General features: G+C 46.3%; 9 protein-coding genes across 9 annotated transcripts; 3 read left to right on the plus strand and 6 right to left on the minus strand.

The window, feature by feature from the left end:
* Window positions 1-1,080: 1,080 nt before the first annotated feature.
* N7487_010079 (polysaccharide lyase family 1 protein) lies at window positions 1,081-2,356 on the plus strand (the record flags this gene model as incomplete). Its single annotated transcript, XM_056877809.1, has 3 exons — window positions 1,081-1,650; window positions 1,708-1,876; window positions 1,950-2,356. 3 exons carry the CDS (start codon window positions 1,081-1,083, stop codon window positions 2,354-2,356), a joined length of 1,146 nt encoding a protein of 381 aa, XP_056726389.1.
* Window positions 2,357-4,049: 1,693 nt separating this feature from the next.
* On the minus strand, window positions 4,050-5,417 carry N7487_010080 (polysaccharide lyase family 1 protein; the record flags this gene model as incomplete). Its single annotated transcript, XM_056877810.1, has 5 exons — window positions 4,050-4,604; window positions 4,663-4,759; window positions 4,832-4,957; window positions 5,018-5,161; window positions 5,218-5,417. 5 exons carry the CDS (start codon window positions 5,415-5,417, stop codon window positions 4,050-4,052), a joined length of 1,122 nt encoding a protein of 373 aa, XP_056726390.1.
* Window positions 5,418-8,786: 3,369 nt separating this feature from the next.
* N7487_010081 (alkene reductase) lies at window positions 8,787-9,890 on the minus strand (the record flags this gene model as incomplete). Its single annotated transcript, XM_056877811.1, has 1 exon — window positions 8,787-9,890. The coding sequence occupies one exon, from the start codon at window positions 9,888-9,890 to the stop codon at window positions 8,787-8,789; it is 1,104 nt and encodes a 367-aa protein (XP_056726391.1).
* A 1,944-nt stretch (window positions 9,891-11,834) lies between these two features.
* N7487_010082 (uncharacterized protein) lies at window positions 11,835-12,471 on the plus strand (the record flags this gene model as incomplete). The annotated part of the gene is made up of 2 exons (XM_056877812.1): window positions 11,835-12,362; window positions 12,418-12,471. The coding sequence occupies 2 exons, from the start codon at window positions 11,835-11,837 to the stop codon at window positions 12,469-12,471; spliced, it is 582 nt and encodes a 193-aa protein (XP_056726392.1).
* Window positions 12,472-12,861: 390 nt separating this feature from the next.
* Window positions 12,862-13,730, minus strand: N7487_010083 (uncharacterized protein; the record flags this gene model as incomplete). The annotated part of the gene is made up of 4 exons (XM_056877813.1): window positions 12,862-13,047; window positions 13,105-13,184; window positions 13,237-13,339; window positions 13,401-13,730. 4 exons carry the CDS (start codon window positions 13,728-13,730, stop codon window positions 12,862-12,864), a joined length of 699 nt encoding a protein of 232 aa, XP_056726393.1.
* Window positions 13,731-15,132: 1,402 nt separating this feature from the next.
* N7487_010084 (uncharacterized protein) lies at window positions 15,133-15,637 on the minus strand (the record flags this gene model as incomplete). Its single annotated transcript, XM_056877814.1, has 2 exons — window positions 15,133-15,158; window positions 15,211-15,637. 2 exons carry the CDS (start codon window positions 15,635-15,637, stop codon window positions 15,133-15,135), a joined length of 453 nt encoding a protein of 150 aa, XP_056726394.1.
* Window positions 15,638-16,801: 1,164 nt separating this feature from the next.
* On the minus strand, window positions 16,802-17,175 carry N7487_010085 (uncharacterized protein; the record flags this gene model as incomplete). Its single annotated transcript, XM_056877815.1, has 2 exons — window positions 16,802-16,867; window positions 16,891-17,175. 2 exons carry the CDS (start codon window positions 17,173-17,175, stop codon window positions 16,802-16,804), a joined length of 351 nt encoding a protein of 116 aa, XP_056726395.1.
* Window positions 17,176-19,834: 2,659 nt separating this feature from the next.
* N7487_010086 (uncharacterized protein) lies at window positions 19,835-20,641 on the plus strand (the record flags this gene model as incomplete). The annotated part of the gene is made up of 1 exon (XM_056877816.1): window positions 19,835-20,641. The coding sequence occupies one exon, from the start codon at window positions 19,835-19,837 to the stop codon at window positions 20,639-20,641; it is 807 nt and encodes a 268-aa protein (XP_056726396.1).
* A 1,818-nt stretch (window positions 20,642-22,459) lies between these two features.
* N7487_010087 (phosphoribomutase PRM15) lies at window positions 22,460-24,741 on the minus strand (the record flags this gene model as incomplete). The annotated part of the gene is made up of 9 exons (XM_056877817.1): window positions 22,460-22,620; window positions 22,673-23,349; window positions 23,404-23,693; window positions 23,758-23,938; window positions 23,992-24,001; window positions 24,052-24,070; window positions 24,132-24,451; window positions 24,506-24,584; window positions 24,739-24,741. The coding sequence occupies 9 exons, from the start codon at window positions 24,739-24,741 to the stop codon at window positions 22,460-22,462; spliced, it is 1,740 nt and encodes a 579-aa protein (XP_056726397.1).
* Between the last annotated feature and the right edge of the window lie 76 nt (window positions 24,742-24,817).

Consider the following 24,817-nt stretch of genomic DNA (forward strand, 5'->3'; position numbering starts at 1 on the left):
ATAGATGAGCTACGTCGATCGAGGTGCTGAAAGAAAGTCAGCGATTGTGGCCGCCTAATTCACTTAGCTAGAAACAAGGGGCTTAGGTCCCCCCTTTTACGGGGTGGGTTCTTCCCGCAGTGTTCCCCCGGGTGGCCCCGCGAGTCAGGGTTTAGCGAGCAGGTTTCACTCGTTTCTTGATCACCCGCACATAATACTATAGCCCTTCTTACCGTGAAGACTAGTATAATTCTCATTGTCAATTTGCAATGTGGATAAGATGGAGTCAAAATACATTCAATATATCAGAGATTGGTAGAAATATATAGTTACTCTAATAAGATACACGTATTTGGTGGCATGTTGTAGGGGAGTTCACTACTGTTGATGATTAGAGGAGGCTTGTGAAATATGTCGATGCCGATATAACCGTATTCATCTCTCTTTTTCCTTTGCTCCACCGGGATTTTATCCGTTACAGTGAGAACCAAACGCACTTGGGTTTGTCTCAGATTAAGGCGCTAGGCCGCCATATTAGCAGATACGGGGTATAGATCGTCTCTTTCCCCTGTAGATCACTCCTATAATGGCCACTATTATAACAATTTTCCGAAATTTCCCCAGTATATGTGGGGCAAGCATTGATTAAAATATATGCAGATGATGTGTTCGTGTCTTTAGAATAGGCTAAATTTACGACAACACGAATGGTATTGCTTCTTACAGATCATTTGTGGATATGGTTAATAAGGACATGTTTTGTACATATATGTTATAGTCAGTGCGGTGTAGTTTCATCTTAACCCGAAAGATCCATAGGTAGACAGCACATGCCAGGCACATGTTAAACCCACGAGGAACATAGCGTACGATTGCATTATCAGCTCATAGCCCCACTTAAAAATACTGCGAGGCCTGGTTTCACATAAAAATTTACATCGCCTCATGTGAGACAACTTCGACAATGTCTCGATAAATGGCAACAGCGATCTTCGCAGGCCCCAGGCTTAAGAGGTGCCATTGCCCCTAGTAAACTTGAAATATTTACTCTATCAAGGTGAACCATTTTTGCCAAACACTTTCTCTGTCATTACCGTAAACATGAAATTCAGCCTTGCTCTATTCTTCGCGGCTGTTGCAGTTGCAGACAGCCCAGCCAAGAGGGCCGGTACGGTCTCTGTTACTGGCTCGCCCCCAGGATTCGCATACGGAGTCACCGGAGGTGGAAACGCCGCGCCAGTTTATCCCACCGATGTCAAGAATCTGATCGAGCTTCTGGGTTCTGATGATCCTCAGGTCATCGTTATCGACAAGACATTCAATTTCATCGGGACGGAAGGGACAACGAAGGGAACCATTTGCAAGTCATATGGCGCCTTTGAAGATGGTTGCCAGTCCACGATCGATATCGGAAAGGGATGCGATGGTAAACCGTCCGAGCAGTATGAGTGGGATACTGCTGGAACTCAAGGAATCCGTGTTCACTCGGACAAGACGATCATCGGAGTCGGAAACAAGGGTGTCCTCCTCGGCAAAGGGTTGAGAATGGTCGATGCCTCCAACATCATTATTCAGAACATCATGATCACCAACCTCAACCCACAGCTTGTCTGGGGTGGTGATGCGATCACACTCTCTAACACTTCCAAGATCTGGGTTGACCATGTCACGGTTAGTCAAATTCTCCATGATAATAGCTCTACTGAATGCTAACGTGGTTGTAACTAGACTCAATACACTGGCCGTGTACACTACGTCTTTGGTCAAGAAGCGAACTCTCATGTTACTATCTCCAACAGCTTCATGAACGGCGCAACCAATTTCTCTACTTCGTGTGACGGACAACAATACTGGGGATTGGAACTTGTCGGGGCCGACGACCAGATCACCTTTGCAAGTACGTGTTTCGAACCACACTTCTCTGATACCAGTATAGACGAACCCAGGAGACACTAACATCTGTCCTCTAGACAACTACGTATACCGCACATCGGGCCGCAGCCCTGCACTGAGCGGCAAGACTCTCTTCCATGCCGTCAACAGCGTGTGGGAGAATAACAGCGGCCACGCCATTGAGGGCACCGACGATGGCCAAGGTCTCTTTGAAGGCTGTGTCTTCAACAATGTCACCCAAATTGTCGGGGATTTCGTCGGTCAACTCTTTAGCTCGCCGGATGCTACTGCAAACAAAGCATGCTCCGCCGCCCTGAAGAGGGACTGCGAGACGAATATTGTGGTTGACAGCAGTGCTTTTACGAATGCGGATACCAAGTTCTTCTCCAACTTCGCCGGTCTCACCGTTGCAACTGCCACTGCAGCTTCGGCGGCCCAGAAAAGCGTGCCAACCACTGCTGGAAACACGCTTAACAATGCCTAATCGCGAGGAGGAGCGGGATTATCATGGAGAAGAGGAAATAATAGAGGGTTTAGCGGAGCAAGAGGGCAAGAGGCTCCGGAGAATGACCTGGCTATTGTGTGGTATGAACAGGAGAAGCAGGAAGTAGGGTTAATATAGGAAAAAGTGACCTTCGAGGACAAATACTGCGCAGTTAGTAACTGAGTATATCCATCTCGACCATCTTGACTCTTGGCTAATCCATTGGGCTGAGACAATTCGTAGGTGGCGTGAAGGGGCCACATAAGTGGCTTGGTATATATGAGTGGATGATCCGATTTGATAGGTTGGACTACTCATTAAGGTTTGGTGACTGTTAGTGAACTGGGGAAAATATGCGGGGAAACTGTGGAGAGAGGCCGAAGCTGGTGGCAACCATAGATGCTTATGTTTGATTGAATACGAAGATTCCACTTATGGTCATACCTCCTGGGGTGCTGAAAAACAACGACCTACGCCAAGACCTACATCGGAAAGAAGAAAATAGTGGGCGGGAGCGGGCCTGTAGTTCTTAACTCCGCCGTAGACCTCGCCAAGACCCTTTTGGCGCTTCTTGGCACGGTGAACTATACCAGGACCGTATTGTTACTAAAAGTGGAAGCTCCGTTAGACTACTAGGACCAAACGGCATGTGAACACACATACATATATATATATATGTATATATATATGTGTGTGTGTATGTATATGTCTTCCGGTGGGGATCTTTGGTATGATCCAGATCACCGAAATCCATCACCCTTGTCTGTCTCACGCCCACCTCAAACATGACCAGGCTGTAGAGACTGCGATTGATATCTGCACAAACAAACTAGGATTATCTTAGCCTCATCGCTGCCCTTAAATGGGAGTTTGATATTAAACTTTACATCAAAACGTGAAAAAAATTGTTGATGTTCCTTAGACACTGAGCATGGAGAAATGATTTATCTCGTTGACCTTTTTGAAACTGTGCCTCGGCATAAAACCCCGAGAAGCACCCGGGTCTTAGGTTTAATATGAAACGTGATATACGTGGCACGCGATTTAGATTTTATTTGAAGTTACAGGTTGGTGGGGACCAACAAAAGTTAATGACCAAAATAAACCATTATACGCCAGTCATTTCAATATTGCTATAGTTCTAATTGTGAAGTGGATAGTACCCCGACATGCCACTGTTGTTTAGATGCGCCTGAGTATACTGCGATGTTCTCAATGGTTTTGTTCAGGGATTAGGTGTTCGTCTGTTTCTTTGGACATTCCTTGAGACTGTATATGTTGATACAATGTCAAAAATGGAGTATTTTAAGTAGGAATTTCTCATTTGACCCCCCAAAGCTGCTGTAATCAAGGATCATCCTAGCATCTTCAACATTTACCCAGGTCTCGAACGACGAAAGTATATCTGGTATAAATATCATTGATTTGGCTGAGATAGGAATACACTAAGACTGTTGGTCCTAGGTGTACGTGGTGTGAGCGATCACACCCCGTTTGTCCCAGGACTGTTGTTGTAGTTATATCATTTCCTCTCCTCTTTTCCCCGGAGTCAGTAATTCAGATAGTTCCAATACATTCGTATTGAGCTCTCTTCCTTGTTTCTTCCTCCGAAAACTATGGCGTAGCGAAGCAGTTGCCGCGATTGTGCCACAAGGAATTTCGAGGAATCCCAAACTCAAACGCACAACACTATTTACAGGTTACCCTGGCCGGCGCTGCCAGCGGGGTCAGTGCTAGCAACGGCGGCAGTGGGGAGAGTCTCGCCCTTGAAGACCGACAGAACGTCAGCGGAAGTGCCGGTCAGGGTGCCTCCGTTGACGTTAGCGACACAGGAGCGACCGATAGAGGCGGAGCAGGTGCTGGAGTCGGTGTCGGCGGAGAAGAGGGCACCCTGGAAGGAGGATGACTCGAGAACCTCGTTCACGTTAGAGAAGTAGTTACCCTCCGCAAGAACGTAGCCACCAGTGCCAATCTCGAAGGCGTGGCCGGAGTTCTCGTCCCAGTAGTTGTTGACAGCGTGAAGGTAGGTGTTATCCTGGACCTTAGGGGCACGGCCACTGGTCTTGTAGAGGTAGTTGCCCTTGAAGGTAACCTTGTCACTGGAGCCATCAAGGTACACGTTCCAGTAGTGGTGGCCGTCGCAGGTGGCAGAGTAGTCGGATTCACCGTTGATGTAGTTGTTGGTGATAGAAACACGGTTGTCAGCCTCAGTACCCAGGACGTAGTGCTGACGACCAATGCGAGCAGTCTAGATGAGACAAGTCAGTCTATGCAAATTGTTGGGATGTTCTGTGGGAGCAACGCACGGTAATGTGGTCGAGCCAGACCAGGTCAGCCTGGTTGATGGTGATAGCATCACCACCCCAGACGTACTGAGGGTTAATGTCTGTGACAGCGATGTTCCTATGGTAAGCCGATTAGCGTGTATTCCAACGATGCTTTTACGCTTAAGACCGACACGGGGATTGAACATACTGGACGATGACGTTCTTGACACCGTTGACGATGCGCAGACCACGACCCTTGATGACACCGGTGGTGCCCTCACCAATCAAGGACTTGTTGGAGCCAACGGTGATACCGAGCATACCGGCGTTTTTGCTTAGAGAAGTGTCAGCATCGAGGGGATGACGATTATAGCCCGGGTGATGGGATACTAACTAGGTGACGGTAGTGGTAGCGGCATCAGGCTCGTAGTTGGTGCACCAGTCATCCTTGTTGATGGCAACCTGGCAGGCGGAGCCAGTACCCCAAGGAGTACAACCGGAAGTGGTGGTGCTACCCTCAGTATCGGTGAAGTCGAAACTAATATTCCGCCATTGTTAGCGGCCATGCATCCACGGTAGGAGCTCTCTACTCACGTCTTGCTCAGAACAATCACACGGGCCTCGTCATCACCGAGGTAAGAGACCAGCTCATCGGTGGAGGTGGGGTAGACAGGGGTAGCATTGCCGCCACCAGTGGCGGAAGAAGCGAAACCCTCAGGAGTGCCAGAGACACCAACAGCGGCGACCTTGGAGGCAATAGCGGCAATGGCCGTGAGAACAAATGCGTACTTCATTTTCGAAGTTGATATAGGTAGTATATAAAAGAGTGACGGTAAACAAAAAGCAAACAAAATTATGAAGCGCACAAAAGAAAGGCAAAGAGAGAATGGATTAGAGAGGGAATGGATGGAAGAAGGACGAATGATGTTACTTATATAACTGCGATTTTAGGTTATGAGATGTGTTTCAATGTTCCGCCAATTCAATGCCTCCTTCCCCTTAGATCCTCTACTCGGATAATCCCCGGCTGAAATGAGAGTGGATGTGGTGAGAGTGGTTGTTTCGGAAGCCAGTGTGAATGAGAGGATCCCGGTGGTCCCGGTGGAGATGCCACCGCCGATCGGTCTATGACTATCGTTGCTTTCGGAAGGGGATCGGCAGTAACGCCCATGTGCGAAACACTGGCACGAAAGCAACCCTAAGGAAAAGAGTAGAGCCGCGAGTGCTTCATTTAATAGTGTTTCAATTAGATCGATGGTATGGTTATCCACTTTTCCTTTTCCCGGCCTATTAACGTTAAATACGGAGTACTTTGACCTTATTTACTCCGTACGGAGTAATTTCTCCAGGAATCAGGACCACCCCTGACGAGGCGTGCCGGCTTGCGTGGTCGGTCCCATCCTTTTTAAATAGGAAACAATATGCTTAAATCTAAATAGAGCAGTTCCATTAAAAGATTTGTATACACATATCTATACGGAGAAATACTTCCCGTATTAGAAGAAAGAACGTAACCTATCCGCACTACGAAGAGAGTAATTAAAATAGGATTTAATGTAGTTCTATATTAAAAGCGGAATTTTAATATATTTGTATTATAAAGAGCGGAACTACAACTGGATTTATCGTATTCGTAGTGCGTACCAAAGCGAGGAACCAAAACGAGGTGCGACGTATTTCTACAGTAGTTTAAACCCTTATTCATGAATTGATTAACATGCCACCGAAGATGACTTGGGTCGTATCAGGAAGGCAGCATGACGTGACTTCTACTATATACGCTGTTCACGAAAGTAAAGCACGAAGGTGTGGTTTGGTGTGGTTTGGTGTGGTTTTCCCATGCAGGAACAGTGCACTAAGGAGAACGAAAATGGTCCCTCTCGGACACACACCGAGTTTTGGTCTAGAGTATTCCGTAAACTATAACCGTATGTTGGGACTATTCCATCACGTGAAATCTGATAACTGTGACAAAAATTAATGAGAGTAGATAATATGTTGAATTTCAACACTCTAGGTCTATACTAGGCAGTTGTACCGATGATGATATTGAGTACCCAATTTTTCACTTTCGGCACATTATGATCCGCGGTCCATATTCACCGAAACTGGGGCCACAAATAAGCTTTGCATAAATGAATTATCCGTTATCCTTTCTATATAAATTGTCATTTATTTACCTTTTGTGACTACATATACTAGGTAAGAGCTAATAAATATAACATAATGTTCTTGTATGCTCCGGGTACACCGTATTCTACAGCCACCCCCTTAGCCTTGCATGCTTAAACGGCCTAAGCTACTTTATTGCCCTCTTATCGAAATTAAAGACCAACCTGTTTACGGTGTGCTACGCTTTAATGTAAAGATTCATAGATCCAACTATGATAGCAGTTCCACTCTCGGTAACGTGGTGTGTAAACCATCTGAGAAAAGACAAAGTGTCCTTGGAATCAGTATTCAATTCCAGCATTAGCAATCTCAATGATGGCGCCATAATAAGCTTTGGCGAGGCTTTAAGTTCGTTTTCAGTCAAGGGATCAGAGTAAAACGACGGGATACGACTCAAGATGAATTTAGTCAAATTTGTGGAGCCGGAGATTCTTATTAGTTCAGGGATTTTGTACAGTTCACAGCCATTCGGCTCACAAAGGATGCTTTAGGATGGACAATGGGAAATCAATAAACATTAGCCGACTAGCACTAGTGATCATTCCTCATCCGGTGAAAAGCTAGAGTAGGCTAGGAAGCTCGGTGCAAAGTTCGTTTTCTACTACCGTAAGAACTAGGATTGGCAGAAGTAGTTGTGTGATGGGTGTGACTAAGGGCCATGGTGCGCATATTATTCTAGAAAATGGCGGCGCTGACCCTATTACCAAGAGCTTTGAGTGTGCTGCATGCGCGCTCTTATCAATTGCATTGGTTATACTGCGTACTATTGCTAGTGACCAACATAATGTGGACCTACTTCCCCTGAGCAAGACACTCACTCGCCAAAAAGGGTATTATCAACGGGTTTACTGACTGTTTTGAACATATGATGACATTCTACTCCGTAGCTGGAGGCTGGAGCACAAGATCCACCCTATTTTCAATCGAGTGTGCACGTTCGATGAAGCCAAATACGACTTATGGAGAGTAGAAGTCACTTTGGTAAGGTCGTTATCCAAGTTGAACTGTTTAGCTAAACTGGATTTTCTGTATTGTGACAACGTTCGGCCTCAACTGATATTTGCCTATTTAATGGGGCATTGTAAGATGCCATGTAAGATGTCATACCATATAAACAACAGTGGATCTTTCATTAGACTCTTCTATCCATTTTACAAGAGCTGGTAGATTTAAGACCATAGTGGGTTCCGAGTGCAGTCACGCCTCATTAAAATGGACCCAACCTTTTTATAAACCTTTGTACTCCGTAATTTGGACCAATTTACGCTCCAGGATTGAATTGCCTAGATGATACCATAGTTATTGAAAAGCTCTAGGACGATCTAATTAGGCTAATATCTGGGTATCGTTCTATATTACAGACCTCGGTTTACAAAGTGCCCAGGTGCTATTTTAGGCGTACCGTCTATGTGACCACTTCTGTTATATTAGTTTCCTCTTTTATTCCGCCTCTTAATCGAAGGTTCTACCGATTTAAAGCTCTTCTAGAAAAAGATGGTATAATACAAAAATAAGACCTAACATAATCCACAATACCACGATCCTTCACTGTTTTGTTAAATTTATGATTTGGAAGGGTTTTCTCTCCGCCGATCCTTCCATTTTAATGACGTGTGACTGTATATAAATTGATGGATATACCGTAGTCATTGGACATCGATATATCAAGGTAAGACATAAGCCCCACCTCGGCACTGCCACCCCGAATTTTCGGTTGGGAATATTCTGTCCATTTACCGAACAGTGGAAGATTAGTTTATTTAAATCTGGGAGGTATTCTGCTTAGGTCGCGAGTTTTCCGTGGGCATGCTTAGTAGCCATTTACCAATCCCCTTGGTTCAGCATTGCAATACTCGAGTTTGATGTAGTGAGAATCGGCTGCCATTAGATCTAACCCGACTGCAAGAGTCTTGCTTGTGCTCGATTGATATTCTATTTTCACATTACTTCACATAACGGTAAATACGAACAAGACTTTCTGATGAAAATGACTAGACATTGTTTCTGGCGAGATAACCGGCGCTGAAAGGATAATCGGTGTATCCAGTGCGAGTCATTGGTGTGTAGAAGCTTGGCCGGTGATACTTATTCAAATCGAGACCGTGCTGGATGCGGAATGGTAGATCTGGGTTGGCGAGGAAGTGTCTCCCAAACACAACTGCGACATCGTTGTTTCGATATTCACTGTCAACTGCATTTTTTGCGGAATGCGCATCAAATCCGCCAGCGACCAAAACAGGCGATGTCTGGCCCCAGATATCCAATGCAAACTCAATACCCTCCGTCTTTTCAACATCCACGCTGTTGTTCACTCGAGATTCAATAACATGAAGATATCCGAGCTTGAGACCCTTCAGCTCCTCAATCAGGTAAGAGAATTGGGGAATAGGATCCGCCATTCCCATACCCTGGAAGCTGCTCCAGGGGCTAATTCTGTAGCCGACTTTATCTGCCCCGATAGCATTCACAATAGCCGTTGCAACTTGGATTCCAAATCGTGCCCGGTTCTGGACGCTACCACCCCATTGGTCTGTTCGCCTATTGCAAGAGTCCTGAAGGAATTGATCGACAAGGTACCCATTAGCACCGTGGACTTCAACACCATCAAAGCCCGCGCGAATGGCGTTTTTGGCTGCAGTGGCGAAATCTTCAATAGCACCTTGAATTTGGTCCTCTGACATTGACTTGGGAGCAGGAAAAGCCTCTGTCAATGGGATGGGGCTAGATGACAAAATACCGTAGCCCCCTTCATTCTGCAAAGTAGTCGCATCTGCAGCGCGACCTGGGGCAAGCAATTGGCAAACAATGTAGCATCCACGTGCATGGACTGCGTCCACCACGTTTTTCCAGCCTGAGATCTGTGCATCGTTCCACACTCCAGGTGCATTGGGAACCCCACCGTGGGTAGGGGATATGAGCGAGGATTCGGCAATGAGGAGTGTGCCGGGAACAGATGCTCGCTGGCAGTAATACTCCACGGCCATGGGCAACTGGACATGATTGTCATCCGCGCGGAAGCGCGTGAGAGGGGCCATTACGATCCGGTGCTGTAGAGACATATCTCCGATTTTGAGTGGTTCAAAGAGCCTTGTCATGCTTACGATGATGCGTCGAATTAAAAAAATGGCAAAAATTCCAACCTCGTCAACTAATGGCTTGTGCGACAAGGTGATGCTTATTTATATTGCAAACCAATATTTTCTATGGGGATGAGTACATGATCCATCTCCAATCCATATTGGTCAGCTGGAACCTGTAATATTCAAACATCTCCAATTGTTCTCCACGGCCGTGGTCTTGGCATGGAGGTATATCACTACCTCCAAAAGAACCCCCAAACCTGTCTGACGATCTACCTATCCGAGGTACTGAATATTGGAACATCCTAAATATTAGGTTAGAAAGTAATTGGAGCATAGTTCATTCAGTAATTGAGACTTTCACACTATAAGTACCCTATATATATATATGCGATACAAAATGACCTCATGCTTCGGAACTCCAAAGACTGCCCATACAACCAAGGAAGTTGAAGAGAAATCAATAAATTTTCAAATACCAACCAGGGCCACCACGCTGCTCGTCTATCAGAGCGTGGGCTGCGCGCGAAAGCTCAAACACAATAAAGGAAATGGTCAAGTTATAGGCGAACGACCGAGGCGAACACCTAACCACCCAAAAGCTGATGTATTGGCCAATGCTCCTATAAGGCTTCATGGGGAAGAAATGCTAGTAGCTTGACAAGAAATTTCGCAGCCCCAGTGCTCTACCATGGGCTTTCTGGACTTGCACTCGATAGTGTATTGGGTCATATAGAAACGATAAAATATCTCCCAGGCACTCACCGTTCACCATGAATACTGAGCTTATCCACAACCTCTTTTTGTATCTAGATAAGATTTTATGAATAGGGATCGTTGATTCAGATTGGACTTGACCTTTGCGTCCATACTATGATGATAGTATTAGGCTTCCCATTCTCTCAGGACGAACGATATCCCGTGTACGATACTAGCCCCCGTACTTTCTGTTAACAAAACTGAGGTATTAATCATACCTATCATTAAATTACTGAGTAGGATTAGATCATGCGAGAGCAGTCTCATAAAATGATGAAACTCACGATCCCTTTTGGTTATATTTGGCAATGCCCTCAGTATTCTGTGGCGGTATATCTCCTTGACGTGGAGTGAAAATAATTACCAATGATCAAACGCAGGGCAGAGTTCAAAGATACGGAAAATCATCACAGTCAACATAAATATCTTTAGTACTATAATAGGAATATTTCGTGACTCATCAAAAATCTCCGTTGTATATATATATGTTGTCTCTGGTCTATAAAAGGAATGTTTTTGTCGGTAGTGAGCTAAACATTTATATTTCAACTTAAATACTCCTAGGCTTCCTGTTGTGGTACTGTAAAAGATGGATGTCATGTCACTAACATTATTAACCCCTATAGAAGACCTGACTAATATAATATTGGCCCCCATCCTTACCTCTAGCCCCCATGAAGAGCTTGGTCCACTTTATGTGGAAAACTTGATCCACATCTATATTACGCCAAGCAAAATAGCCCAAGATCGGCAATCAATGACAACTGTTCATGAATCGTTCAGGGACCAACCACTCAGGGACAGAACATGCGACGTTTACTGGCAGCTGGACCCCACAATCTGTTCTTAGTTCCATGATATTCTCGGCCCCCAAGTTTCGTGCGGATTAACCAACCTCCCGAACACCATGTCCGCCTTTCTTCATGGCTATTCCGCTGCCACATCTCAACTACCGAGCTTCCTTTGGCGTATATTCAGCCTCAGAATACCCTCTGCATCACTGCACATACACCACTTTGAGAGGGTGGAGTTTGCAGCATCTTGTCATCAGTGCATCGACACGCTACCCTCCTGTTTCTCTCATTCTCTCATCCTATTTGTCCCCACTCCCCCTTGCCCTGTCGCTTCTCAATTATTGATACCTTGTCACAACAAATAACTACCTGGTTCTCTTCCTCTTGGCAGTTACAAGCGGCTGCAATGGATGCAGACCTTCAACCTCCACCTTCACCAGTCTACCTAACCGAAGGCTATACGACCGAGAATGAATCTGTCATTTGGGTAAGGGTTCACGACCGCCATCTCCAAGATATAACGATCGCGCGTGATGACGGCGAGAAGCTCTTTTCTGTCGAAGGTCCGGGGGGCTACAGCTCGATGACTCTGAGACGACCTTTGAAGGATGCTTCGGGCCGGCCAGTGTTTGACCTACGCCGTAAGATGGGGTGGACTGTAGAAGACGCGAGTGGCAGCAAGATCGCCGAGCTTTGTCATAAGAAATTCTTCACCTCGCAACACACGGCCATTGACGGGAAAATACTGAGCTCCGGTGCGCTGGTCGAGATGCGACCGCGTGATGCAATGGGGATAACGAACTATGTTAACATTGACAATGTGACGATTGCGGAGATCTCGGCCCATTCGAACAATATCAAGAAGCGGTTTGTGCGGGATCGGGATATCACGGTCTTTCGGGTTCGGGTGGCTCAAGGGGTAGACCTGACCTTGGTATGTCCAATGTTTGTTGGATGTGAGAGGCATTACTGATAGTTAATGGTGATAGGTCGTTTTGATGGCAATGATTCGAGCGGAGATGGCGCATGTCTGGCAGAAATAGACCCTCTGGTTTGCCGTCTATGGCTTATGAAATTCGGGATCCCATGATGGCTTAAAGTAGACTCCATTGGTTTTGCCGAGCCTAAATGCTTTGGCATGGAACGTTGGCCGGATCGACGAAATGAAATAGTGCTGCTCTAGGAAAACAAGATGTTGGTGTATGGGAGAAGATTGATTGATAGCCGGGGATAAAATGGCGGATGACCTTATCCTGCTTATTGATTTTCTTTTTCTCTTCCACCCCCCCGCCTTTCTGTTCCTGTCCCTCAATGTCCAATGACCCGAACCAAGCCTTGTTGGCACCAATCAGCATTCGACCAAGCAAAAATCCCAGAGTCATGAAACGATGCCTAATCTTCCTGCTATGTAGACATGCTAGGTCAAGTCAGTCCTATTTCTCAAGCATGTTGACTACCCATGACGCTGCAGTGTTATCCCAAATTGTCGCATAGGCCATGTGGGCTGAAAGGTTTGTTCCAGCTGCATCGCAGACACCGTCTTTGTCATCACAGAAGTCGTGGAGTCGGTTTGCATAAGCGGACAGGGCAAGTAGTTGTTGATCAGTTCGTGGGTATTTCTAGACGAGCTTCCAATCAGTTACGGTGAGCTGGAAATATCCATTTCGCTTACTTACACCGGTGGCTGTCACATCTCCGACATTGTATGTCTGGTTAGGCATATGACGTGGGTCGCCGTAAAGCACAATTGCCGTAACTGGTCCGAATTAGTAAATTCCCCTATATTATATGGAGTTAGAGTAACCCACTGTGTGAGCCAAGTGTTCTGGAATCTACAGTTGGGTGAGAAAGCGCCCCTAGGGTGCCATTGTCTCCGCTTCCAGCCAACATATCGCTCACCACCATGGCGCCCTATATCCGCCATTAGTAAATATATGGAACGCCATCAAAATTTGGTTCAACTGCATCATACCTGCGAATAACCAAATAAGACAATCTTTGACTCTGGGCAAGCCCTTGCATATCTTTTCAACTGAGCAGTGCCATTTCTAATACCTTCTCCATAGCTAGGAGTCGAGCCCTCCTGAGTCGCCGGGTAAATAATGTTTTCGTAGTCACTACCGGGAACAGCATCCAAAACCTTGTCGGTCAAGGTGCCAAGAAGACCAGGATAACTCTCCGTGGTGCCCCTAGCGAGCATCATGTGCACATTCGCACAAGCGACGCCATGATCCTGATGCCGCACAGTAAGATGCGCTGTAGTAAATGATAGCAGCGTGGAAATAGTCGCCAAGATAAGCATTTTTGACGAATCTGTTTCCATTTAGCCTTCGCTTGGCATAAAAAATGGGGACATTGCTCTACCTTATAAGCTCTGCGACCTAGTGTATTATTGCTCGGAGACATGCTGACGACAGCAAAAACTCCTGTAATTTCCGACTGGACAATCCCTAGCTATTTTAGGTGTGTGGATAAATACCACGTTGAGAAATTAAACCCGAGGCCGATGATATTTGAACGACTCGGAGATAGTGAGCCGAGCTTGATGATAATTTGCTCCATTATGCTTCATATCCTTGGTTTGGCATACGTAACATTGGAGATATTCTAGACATCTTGAAACACACTTCTCCTTGAAAAAGTTTACTATTCTAACCTCACAGAAGCCGTTAAGCTTTATTGTTCAGTCGTAGGCTGCGACACCTGGGCTCGTGGGCATGTTACTCACCGTGCTAGGCAACTTCACGGAAGCATTTAGCAAGTAACTTTAAGATTGCTACCGTAACAGGTTGCAGATAACACATCATATACCAAATTTGTTAGCAAACTGCGACAGATTTCTCGTAGCCTCCGAAATCCCGACAAGAGCGGGATTTGTTAAACACCCGAAACCCCGGACACAGAGCCCGGATTCGGATATGTGCCGTCCTTGATCAAATTAAACTCATTCTGTTGCCCCATGGGGGATGTCAATGTTTAGGATTGAAGGTTTGGCCCACTTCACGAATGGGCGGGAAATTGGGCCTTAAAGCCCCAAGATCTGTTGAGCCCGGTACAGTATTTATGCGTATCTGTCATAGTAGATATATACACGATATACACGTTTTGAAGTAACTTTTTACTTTTGGATCACGAGTTGCTTTCTTCTCGTGTTCATCTCCCTGCACTTTATGCCTAAGGAAACTAAAAGTAGACAAGTTTGTCCACTAAGCGTTAAAGGGATATGTCGAACTGGGATATGCCTCCCCCTCCCCCTCCCCCTCCCCGCAAGTATTACTGGATGGTATCAAATATGTCGAGAAGACCTTCTCAAACTATGCAACGACCAATCCCGTGGGAACGTCCGAGGCTACGTCAACGGCTAATTCGACGTTAGTAATGCGGCTTGCCAACTTGAAATGTTATCGTATGCCTGGTAAGTCGTCGAAAATTACCTGGTAGGGATGAAGAGCAGCTGCAGCGGGACTGAAAATCAGTTGAGATTTTTTTAGACATATGAACTTTGGAAAACAAGATAGAACGGTGCTACCTTCGTTAAGCATAGTAATGTCATTCATAACATTTCTATATCTCAACCCAGTCTCATTTTCAATATCGATTCACTCAGTTCCCTCTTAGTCCATCTGTAGCATCTCCGCCTCTTATATGTCTTATTCTGCCCATCTTACTATGTCCACAGAATATCGCAAATTCCGGCCGGAGTCCTAGCCGGATACCTCAATGTAGCCTTCTATGTTGAGTTGATTAGCTGATAACTGCCTATCACCGACTAAAAATCTCACTGTGGGTATATTCAAACTCATCGTGGTCATCATGCATTCCTCGAATGAAAATATGCATAATTTCCTCAATCTTGGGGAATGTAATTTCATTGTCGGCATATGCATACTGCTTAAATTTCTCATCATATCCACTGCTAGGCCCTTGATAATCTGGATGTAGTGCGTTGAACTTTTGTTCCACCTCAGCTATCTTCTTGTCGGATAGACCAACCCACCTAAGACACTCCTGCGTGTCTGCAGGGTCTGGTAGAGTCATTCCGGGCCGGTACTTGCATATTGCAGAGTCCTTGTAGAATTCGAGCTGACCAATGGACGGATGTATATCGCCACGAGAGGTTCCAATCTTCACAAGTTCAGGAGTCCATTCGAAGTTGATAGGTTCGTTCTCCTCGGTGTCACGTTCGAGGGGATGTTCAGCATCACTCATCTTGGAACATGAGCAAGTTAAAGGGGGTATGCTGAAAGAGTAGTTGGGGGACTTTCAATTTGAGTGTGAAGGGAGGTTGATGTGTGGTATTTATGGCGCGGGGTGCTATGAAGCTTGGTACCACACGGCGAAAGCCATCTGAGGGTGTAATCCTAGGGCTGTGTTCACAATGGCGCTCTTTATCCTTCATTGCATTCACAACCTCCTGGCGATATTTATTCCCCGCTATACGAGTGGCCACTTCTGTTTGATATCGTTCCCTGCCACATGATGCATTTTACAATAGTAGTAGTTACTACTCTCTTTCCTCCATAGTTCCTATAGCTATCTCTACACAATGCATACATTGTGACTTTATTTACTTGCCTGTAGATTCCAACAACTTCGAATCTAGATTGAAATTCCTCTTACCTCGATGGAAAGACTACTTCTAGGTGCACCCTTACGTTTACGTATGGGGTACTAGGAATTTCCACAGCCAGTGGGCCCAGAACTAGCGAAGTTGACATTTCAACAGCTATATGGACGAGACATCTTCCAGAAAGCCCTAATGGGCTAGTTGTGCAGGATGACAACCTAGGCTATGTAATCAAGGAACCTCTATAGAACTGCGTAACAGAATAAATTTATTCCTTCTTCTATTAAAAAGGGTGTTATGACTAATATCATTTTCCTCGACCAGGGAGATTGATTATTACGGAGTGACATTCGATCACCTAGTACAAGCCACTGAGACCGATCCAGAGATGCTGCAGATCAACAGATTATTTACATTGTGACGAGGAAGTTCTCACTAAGCATTCATCCTTTGGCCTCCCGAGCTTCAAACTGTCATACACCCATACAGCCTCCCATCTACAGATAAAGTGCACTGACCATCTTACCCAATATTATCCTTCTGCAAGTTTTTAATGGCCATAACGACGGAGCTCACTCGGCGTTGCCCGAAAAATGAATCGGAGAAGATGCCGAAGTACAACGTTCCCACCATCATCCCCCTCATCAAGGTTATTGTGGAAGATCTTTCTCGTTCTCTTGGTATATTTTCGAAGCTTTTCTAGGCTGGAAAACCTTTTCACTCGGTTGTTCGTGCTTCCACTTCGAGCCCAGGCGATTAAATCGATAATATTGACGAACACGCCTCGGACGGCCTAGGTCACCTTATTAGCCAATTTCGCCGACCAAGACTACTGGATCCTCATCGAAGATCCTAAAAACATATGCATAGTCCTGGACTGTTCACCAGTACTTACATTCGCAGCCTGCTTACAGGTTGCAGGCAAAGGCTCGATTCCGATAGCGCGACAAAGAGAATGCCATGCGCCAAGGTCATCCTCCGCTCCAAACCACATCTTCACCTCCGCTTCTAATGCAGATTGGTATTGTTCCCAGGCTTCTTTATCCTCTGGACTGTATTGTCCCCAGTGGCAGAACCTCTTAAGCTGAGCATATGTTTCCGATGGAGGTAGTTTTGGATTGTAACTGAAGCCTGCGAAGGATTGGAAGAACTCGTCCAGCGGTGTGCTGGGCGGCGCCATGTGTGCTTTTGAATATTGGATGTGCTGATCCAAGGCATCTTTCCTGACAAACGTTCGGTTACAAAGCCCACAATGGAATGAAGCGGTATGTGCTAGTGAATTTTGAACATGCTGGTCCAAGGCACTTTGACTGCCAAAGGACCTGTTACAAGGTTCACACTCATGTGTAGTGGTATGTGCAGGCGAGTCCTTGATATGATCATCAAGGGTAATCTGACTGCCAAAGTCTCTGTCACAAAGTTCACAGTGAAATGAAACGGTATGTGCCGGTGAGTTTTGAACATGTTGGTCTAAGGCAGCTTGACTGCCAAAAGACCTACTACAAGGCTCACAGTCGTATTTAATGGTATGCGTAGGCGAATCCCGTAGATGCTGGTCAAGGGCACTTTGACTGACGAAGGTTTTGCCGCAAGGCTCACAGCCAAATGACGCCGCATGTGCTGGTGAATTTTGAGCATGTTGGTCCAAGGCACTTTGGCTACCAAAAGACCTGCCACAAGGCTGACAGCCGTACGTGCTGGTATGAACAGGCAAGTCTCGGGCATGCTGATCAAGGGCGCTGTGACTGACAAAAGTCCGATTGCAAGGTTCGCATGGAAACGTCAAAGTGTGTGCCGGTGTATCTCGAATATGCTGTTGAAGTGCCTGTCGGTCACCAAAAAATCGATCACACAAGTCGCAGCGTTCCATGGTTAGTCGAATGGTAAATGCTTTCAGAGCGAGACGACATATTTATGAGTAGGGCGAGTGGCATTCAGCCTTGTATGCAATAGTGAGCTGGCAGACCCCACATGCCACGCTATCGGCGGCATTGCTGCCTGTGGTCTTCCTGCGCATTCGCGCTCTACGTGCTTCTTATGGCGTTATCTCCTCTCATCTGAGTCATTTACCTGAATGCCTCGCCGTAATACTTTTTAATTAAAGGTTGTGTAGAAAGCATGCATGTCCATTTGAGGAATTCAGAGATTCGTATCTGTCGATCTGCGGGCTGTTGAGGCTGACTTCTTTACACCTAGCCGCCCTTGTGTACAGGGATCCCCGCACGTAATTTCTTGGAGCCATACGTACGTATGTCGGCGTTGGAGGCGTACAACCAAGCCACATTCGATCCAAGAATGCCTACACAGGTGGAGAAGTTGGAAGTTGGCTCTGAAAATCTAACGAGCTAGGGGAGGACGTAACAGGGTCCAGAGCTGATTCACCAAGTTTTCCTTCTTTTCGTTTCTTCTTTCTCGAATCAAACGAAACAACGGCGCTGGAATAGACGCTCCAAAAGTACGAAGTCTTGACCTGCAGAATTAGCGACGACAACTCCCCCATCCTGCGAAGGTATCAAATGGATAGTTCTACGTTGATTTCGATGCATAGCGACATTATCAGAGTAGGTATGAGGGTGGGGGAAGTTGATATTCTTGGTGGCTTTTAATCGATCGAATCCGTAGAGAATTGCTATTTTTCTAATAGACATTGCTTCATTGTATAACAACGCTCAATAGTCCTCTGCATAATAAATCTTTCCGCGTCGCGACACCATCGCGGGTAACGGAGGGCCCCATACCCATCTGTAAGTTCTCGATTCTCGGGGTTGGGACTGGTGTTGTCTGGAATTGCAGTTAGAATGATGCCGGTCCTCTACGGAGGACTGAGTATGATGTGTAGGACAATTTGAATTGTGAGTCTCGGCATACTCGGGCATAGTCTCATCCTCCTCAAATCTAACAACTTTTGTTCTGCTATCGTACCCGTCCTCATGTGACTTACACACGGTAGCACGAGCAAAGGTACCTCGTTCTGGTGGTGCAGCGTGACGGTGGACACGATGAATCATGTTATTTGGGGTTTTTGGGTGGAAGTGGTTGACTGTGGGTGGATCGCGCTGTCGCTCATTGGAATGGATCCCTTGAATATGGTAATGCCCAGTGTAGTAATGGTGCTCTTCGTCTTCACTCGATTCAGGAGATCGAGCTCGGGGATGGAGATGAGCACATTGGCTTTCATGTCGATTATGACAGCAGGTTTTGTGGTGTCGGAAACGGGGGTCGGATTCTATGTTGTTCCTGTAATTCGTTCAGTCGTGAAGAAATACCGACGCAAGCCAAGTAAAAGTCCAATCTTACATTTTAACCCAGGGATCCTGGCTTCGAAAGAGAGGACAAAAATAACAATGAATTGTCTCGTTGATAGTTGGTGGTTGGTGACCCTGGGAGCTGTTCCTTGAGCAGGGCATAGCTTGCTCGACGTAACACAGGGGATGATGGTCATAACAGTGACTCTTTTCAACCTGTCGCATAGCTGTTTGGTGGTATTGTGGGGGAATTATATCCCCTCTCACTTTCCTCTCTTGATACATGTGGTGAGGATGCACGATGTGTGAATAAAGAGAATGGGGAACACGCCCAAGACCGAGAGATATATTCGGTCATGAAGGCGGGCTCCCAATTCGGTTGCCCCTTCTGGCCCCTAATCTGACTGGTTTCCCTCACACAAGCCTTGAGTGACGATAAAGTGCAAACAACCGGTGAAATACTTTTAAACGTGACTAGGCGGGCACCCGCTTCATCGTATGATCCTTCAACCGTTTGACTCCCCTACCAGTTACCTCTGAGCTGACCTTGCATTTTTCTTTTCCCCTCTAGCTTGATGCGCGGCCCCCTTCACAATGTACGTTCTCGAATATTCCGAAGACTTCGGAGGCCGCGCAGATGCTTTCGCATTCCAGAAGACCATCATAGTCTACGAAATGTCCGGCTCAATCTACAGAGCATACTCCCGAAAGCGATATACATCGAAAGAAGAGATCCAGTTTGCCGACATGTTCAGCACCAACAAAATCCAAGGGGCTCTCATTTTCCCGGAGTTCTCGGACAAATTCACCAAGGCAGAAAGGCCCTCGGATTGTCCGGCCTGGCATCTGAAAAAGCCAAGCCTTTCACCCTACAGCCCCCAATACCCAGCCCTCATTCGAGAAACCTGGGTTGAAGAAGTGAAAACTTGCGAACTGCTTAAGAAAAATCCGCATCCTAATATTGCCCAATACCACGGCTGCGCCATCGTCGACGATGGCTCAATCAGAGGAATCTATTTCACAAAATATGATGAAACGCTCATGACCAGAGTTAACTCTGCCAGACGCAATAAGATAGACTTTGCATACGAGAGACACCAGGTTGACCGAGACGAGGTCGATCGTTGGGTGGAGGGAATTGCACGGGGCCTGAAACATCTGCATGGGTTGGGTATCGTCCACAATGACATCAATCCGTGCAACATCATGTTTCAAGGTGACACGCCTGTCATTATCGATTTTGACTCTGCTCGGCCTCATGGCCATGATTTGAGCCTGGTTAAACGGACGCATGGGTGGCATGATGAGAGGGCTAAGCTGGCGATTCCGATGAATGATCTCGCTGCGCTTCTAGAAATACAGTTGTGGCTTTTGGGGGAGGTTGACCAGTTCCAATTTTGAAATATAAATTTTATTATCTTTTTTTTCACAGTTGTAGCTTGGTAGATTTGTTTGATGCTGTGGTCTGCTTTGAAGATTTGGCTGGTATTCTCGAATGACCGGCAGGTTACGGGCGTGCATTACAGTGTTTGCTACATGCATCTTGCCTCGGAGAGTCACACACATCAAAAATTGAACTTTAGCTACGCAAGAGTTGATACTAGACAAGTAATCATGATGTATCTTCAAACTGGCTCATTCCATAGACCCCAGGAAGGCAGAGAGCCGTCGAGTTGCGTCATCACACCTCGATAGTATTGATCAGTTAGATAGTGCAGATTCCGAGTGGAGAACCTGTCGAGCGATGTAGTAGCTAAAGCTTCAAAAAAACCCCCGAGCGCTCGAAAGCATATGTTCAAGACCTAGGATGAAAGGAACATCTTGTGATCCAAGCGAGTGGACCTTCTTCCGTTGGGGATCATCCGTGCTTCGTCCCGGCCCAAGATTAATCCACCTAGTGACCATATAAGCAAGGTTCTCTTTCCCATATTCACGCAGCTCCAGCTGATATTCGGTGTTGCAGTGGTCGCATGTCGTCCGCAAAAGTGGCAGCGTTCTCCTGTCATAACCACTGATAAACTCCTTGATCGAAGATAGTAATTTGTCGTATCCTATGTGCGCGCAAATTTGGTAAATTTGTGGAGGAACTTGTTCGTCCTTGTCGGATACTAGCTGCTCGGCTCCTAAGTGCCTCACTGACATGATGTCCTGGATCCATAAGCATAAAACTGGGATCGTAAATCGATGCATATCTGTGCCTCAAAAGAATGTAGGGCAGTAGATGTATTGCGAACAGTAACTCCGGTGAAATATAGTACGGATGGGTGAATACCAAATTGAGGACCGTAGTGGTACCGTCTCATGGCAAGTTGAATATGAATGAAACAAAACTCATTTTCAATGTAGGACTTGAGGTGTTTGATATATATAGCCATTATCAACTCTGGGATAAACTGTCCGTTTCGCGTCTGCGTACAAAGGAAACGGTGCAGGCCAGCCCTGATACCACAAAGCTCTTTGCCCCGTTGTCCTATTTGTGGAGAATACGGCAGGCGTAACATGTGAAGTACTCTGGATTATCTCGTTCAAGTCTATTTAAAAAGGATAGCCGAATCTCCTTCTCGAGTTTCTCGCGTTTCCTGCAGCTCACAAATGTCGCGAAAAGTCGACGGCTGCAAAGCGAAAGACAGTAGATATCTTCCGGTGGGAGGAAATCCGCTCTTGATAGCAGTAACTCGGCAACAAGACTGCTGAGGGTATTCTGTCTCCTCACTTGCAGATGGGAAAATGTACAATGAAGGGGCCCAAGGTTAGAGAACTGGTCTCTTCAGCGAGGCCAAGAGGAATATTTCGCACGAAGTTGCTGGAGTCTTGTTATGGTAAGAACAAGAGTTAGAGGGTTAAGATCGAAATGCAGATAGAAAGATAATGCAGCGAATCAGAAGTACTGCTAAGTGATATTTTGAATGGACAGGTGCAGATACTATTGTGATGTAACTAGATCCGATGAAAGTACGGAAGGCATACATAGATAAACATCACATCGCAATGCCTTTTGCCTTGGTGGATGTCTTTTTGGGTGTCTTCTTGGGATTTCTCCCAACCTGCTGGGCCTTGTAGCTAGAAGAATGGAAACAATTAGCCCCAAACCGAGTATATTACGAAAGGTATAATTGCTACAAGTCAGACAGAAGCCTTTCCAGGTATAATGTGATATTTCAATAACTTATGGTGGAGGTACTTTAGACACACATTCCTACCTCGATCCAATGCGCGTCTTCATTCAACGCTCAGAATATTACCAGATGATGTAGAAAGCTGCTTGCTGTATGTCATCGAAGGTGTAAAGCGCTGTACCCATTCTTCCCGAATAGTTAGGAATGCATCGCAGACTGCTTTGACGGCGTCTTCGCGAGACTCTCCACAGCTCTCGATATAAACTGTGTCCAAATGTTAATAACCGATTTGCGAGAAGAGACTGAGCAAACTTACACTTGACCTTGGGCTCTGTTCCCGAACCTCGGAATGTGAAGCGAACCCCACCATCCAACCACAGCGTAATCATCTGACTTGTTGGATCTTGAGGTAGGTCCGGCTTGTTATCAGGGGTACTGGAGTCGTAGCCCTCGGTTAAATCTCTCCATCGCAAAATCTTAAAGGGACCAAATTGCATATTTGCGAGACCTGAACTACCTCGGATGCCCTGGAACAATGTTGCGGTCAGTTGGGGATTTGGCGATCGGAAATAGTTATTCAAGGTCTCGTGATGACCGAATTCGCCGAACAGTTGCTGCAACTTGGCATATGCAGTCAATCCCTGCGCTCTCCATTTCGCCTCCGCTGCAAGGAAAACTGTAGCTGCTGTAATGCCGTCTTTGTCATAACACACAGATGGGAACATGTATCCCAGTGCCTCCTCGTATGCAAAATGAACTGTCTTTCCCTCTTTTTCCAAGTCCCGGGCAACATTAGCCATCCACTTGAACCCTGTTAGGGTCTCTGCAAAGTGAATTCCCTTTGCAGCTGCCATCTTTCCGAGCATCCCACTCGAGACTGTTGTAGTCAACACCGCGATGTGGGACAAATCTTTGCTAGCGTCGAACGAATCCAAGATATGGGACGCCAGAAGTACACCGACGTGGTTTCCAGTCAAAGTATGCCATTTTCCACTGGAAAACACATTAGTCGAGCTCAATCCTTGGCAGTGGGAAAATCAGGCTTACTCCACTTTCTCTGCTACGGCGAAGCGGTCGGCATCGGGGTCATTTGCGATGATCAAGGTCTTTCCTTCTTGGTCGGCAGTCTCGATAGCAAGATCCAAAGCTCCAGCCTCTTCCGGGTTGGGGAACTTCACAGTGGGGAAGTCAGGGTCAGGCTTTTCTTGGGCAGCAACGGAAGAGAATTCGTTGATTCCAAGTGAGCGGCAAAGAGTTGGAAGAACCAAACCTCCCACGCCGTGTAGCGGTGTATAAGCGAAAGGTCTTGGAGGTTGCCAATCGGTTACCGTAGATTTCTATAGTAAACTCGTTAGATTGAGCTCCTTAAAACATCTCTCTAAAAAATAGCCCGCAACGTACCGTGAACTTTGCCACTTGGCTGCTGTAGTGAGGCAGCAATTTCTGGTAGGAGTCCGAGCGCAGGAATTCGCCAGGCTGTAACTCGGCCCATGCGGTCGGCCATGGCTCAAGGTTCTCTTGAATTGACTGTGCTATTTCTCCATCCTCAGGTCGGTTGATCTGGGCGCCATTGCTCGAGTAGCTAGGAAGCAGATCATGTCAGCAGTCTCCATGATATCCGTCCAGGTTTCTTACACTTTGTAGCCTATGAAACAGTTAGCACTTATTGTACGATATCAGAAATGATTAGCATACCATTATCCTGGGGTGGATTCTTCGAGCCGATTAGCTAATACATCTACAAAACCTTGGAAGTAGCTTCAGGGTAGACCTACGTGGCTCGCCGTCACCATAATACCTGCTGCGGCACCGAAATAGTTTACACCAAACGCTACCATCGGTGTTGGCCCTTCCTCATTGAAGAACCAGACAGGGATGCGTTGCGCGATGAAAGCATTAGCAGCGAGTGCAGCGAATTTCGCAGAATTGTGACGCGCATCGTGTCCAATCACCACCCCATTTGAAGCGATATCAGAGCGCTTGTCTCGAATGAACTTGGCCAGTCCCTGTGAGGCTTGTATGACGATCAAAGAGTTCATGCAGGAGAACCCCGCGGCCATGCGGCCTCGCAGACCAGCTGTTCCGAACTCAATACCTAGATATATACAGATTAGAGACGTACCGAGAAAGGTATTTGGAACGGACGTACGATTCTGAAGGCGCTTTTCCAACTCCTCGGTGGCATTAGAGTCCCGTAGTTTCTCTATTTCCACGCGAGTTGCAGGATCCTATATCTCCGAGTCAGCGGGATCATGCCACAATATGAAACATGAATCATATTGACCTGGTCCCATTGGAGCCATTGCTCAGTCAAGGAGGAAATTGATTGCTATGGAACAGTTAGGATCATTTAATAGAGATGGATCTATAGTTGAGACTCACCATATCAAAAAATGCACAAAATGCCTTGGGAGGTATGTTGGTAATGGGAAAGGTGGACAATCACACGGGCTGATCGGGT

This window comes from Penicillium crustosum (genome assembly GCF_028827405.1).
Source record: "Penicillium crustosum strain IBT 35664 chromosome Unknown utg000004l_segment0_segment0, whole genome shotgun sequence".
NCBI classification, from domain to species: Eukaryota; Fungi; Ascomycota; class Eurotiomycetes; order Eurotiales; family Aspergillaceae; genus Penicillium; species Penicillium crustosum.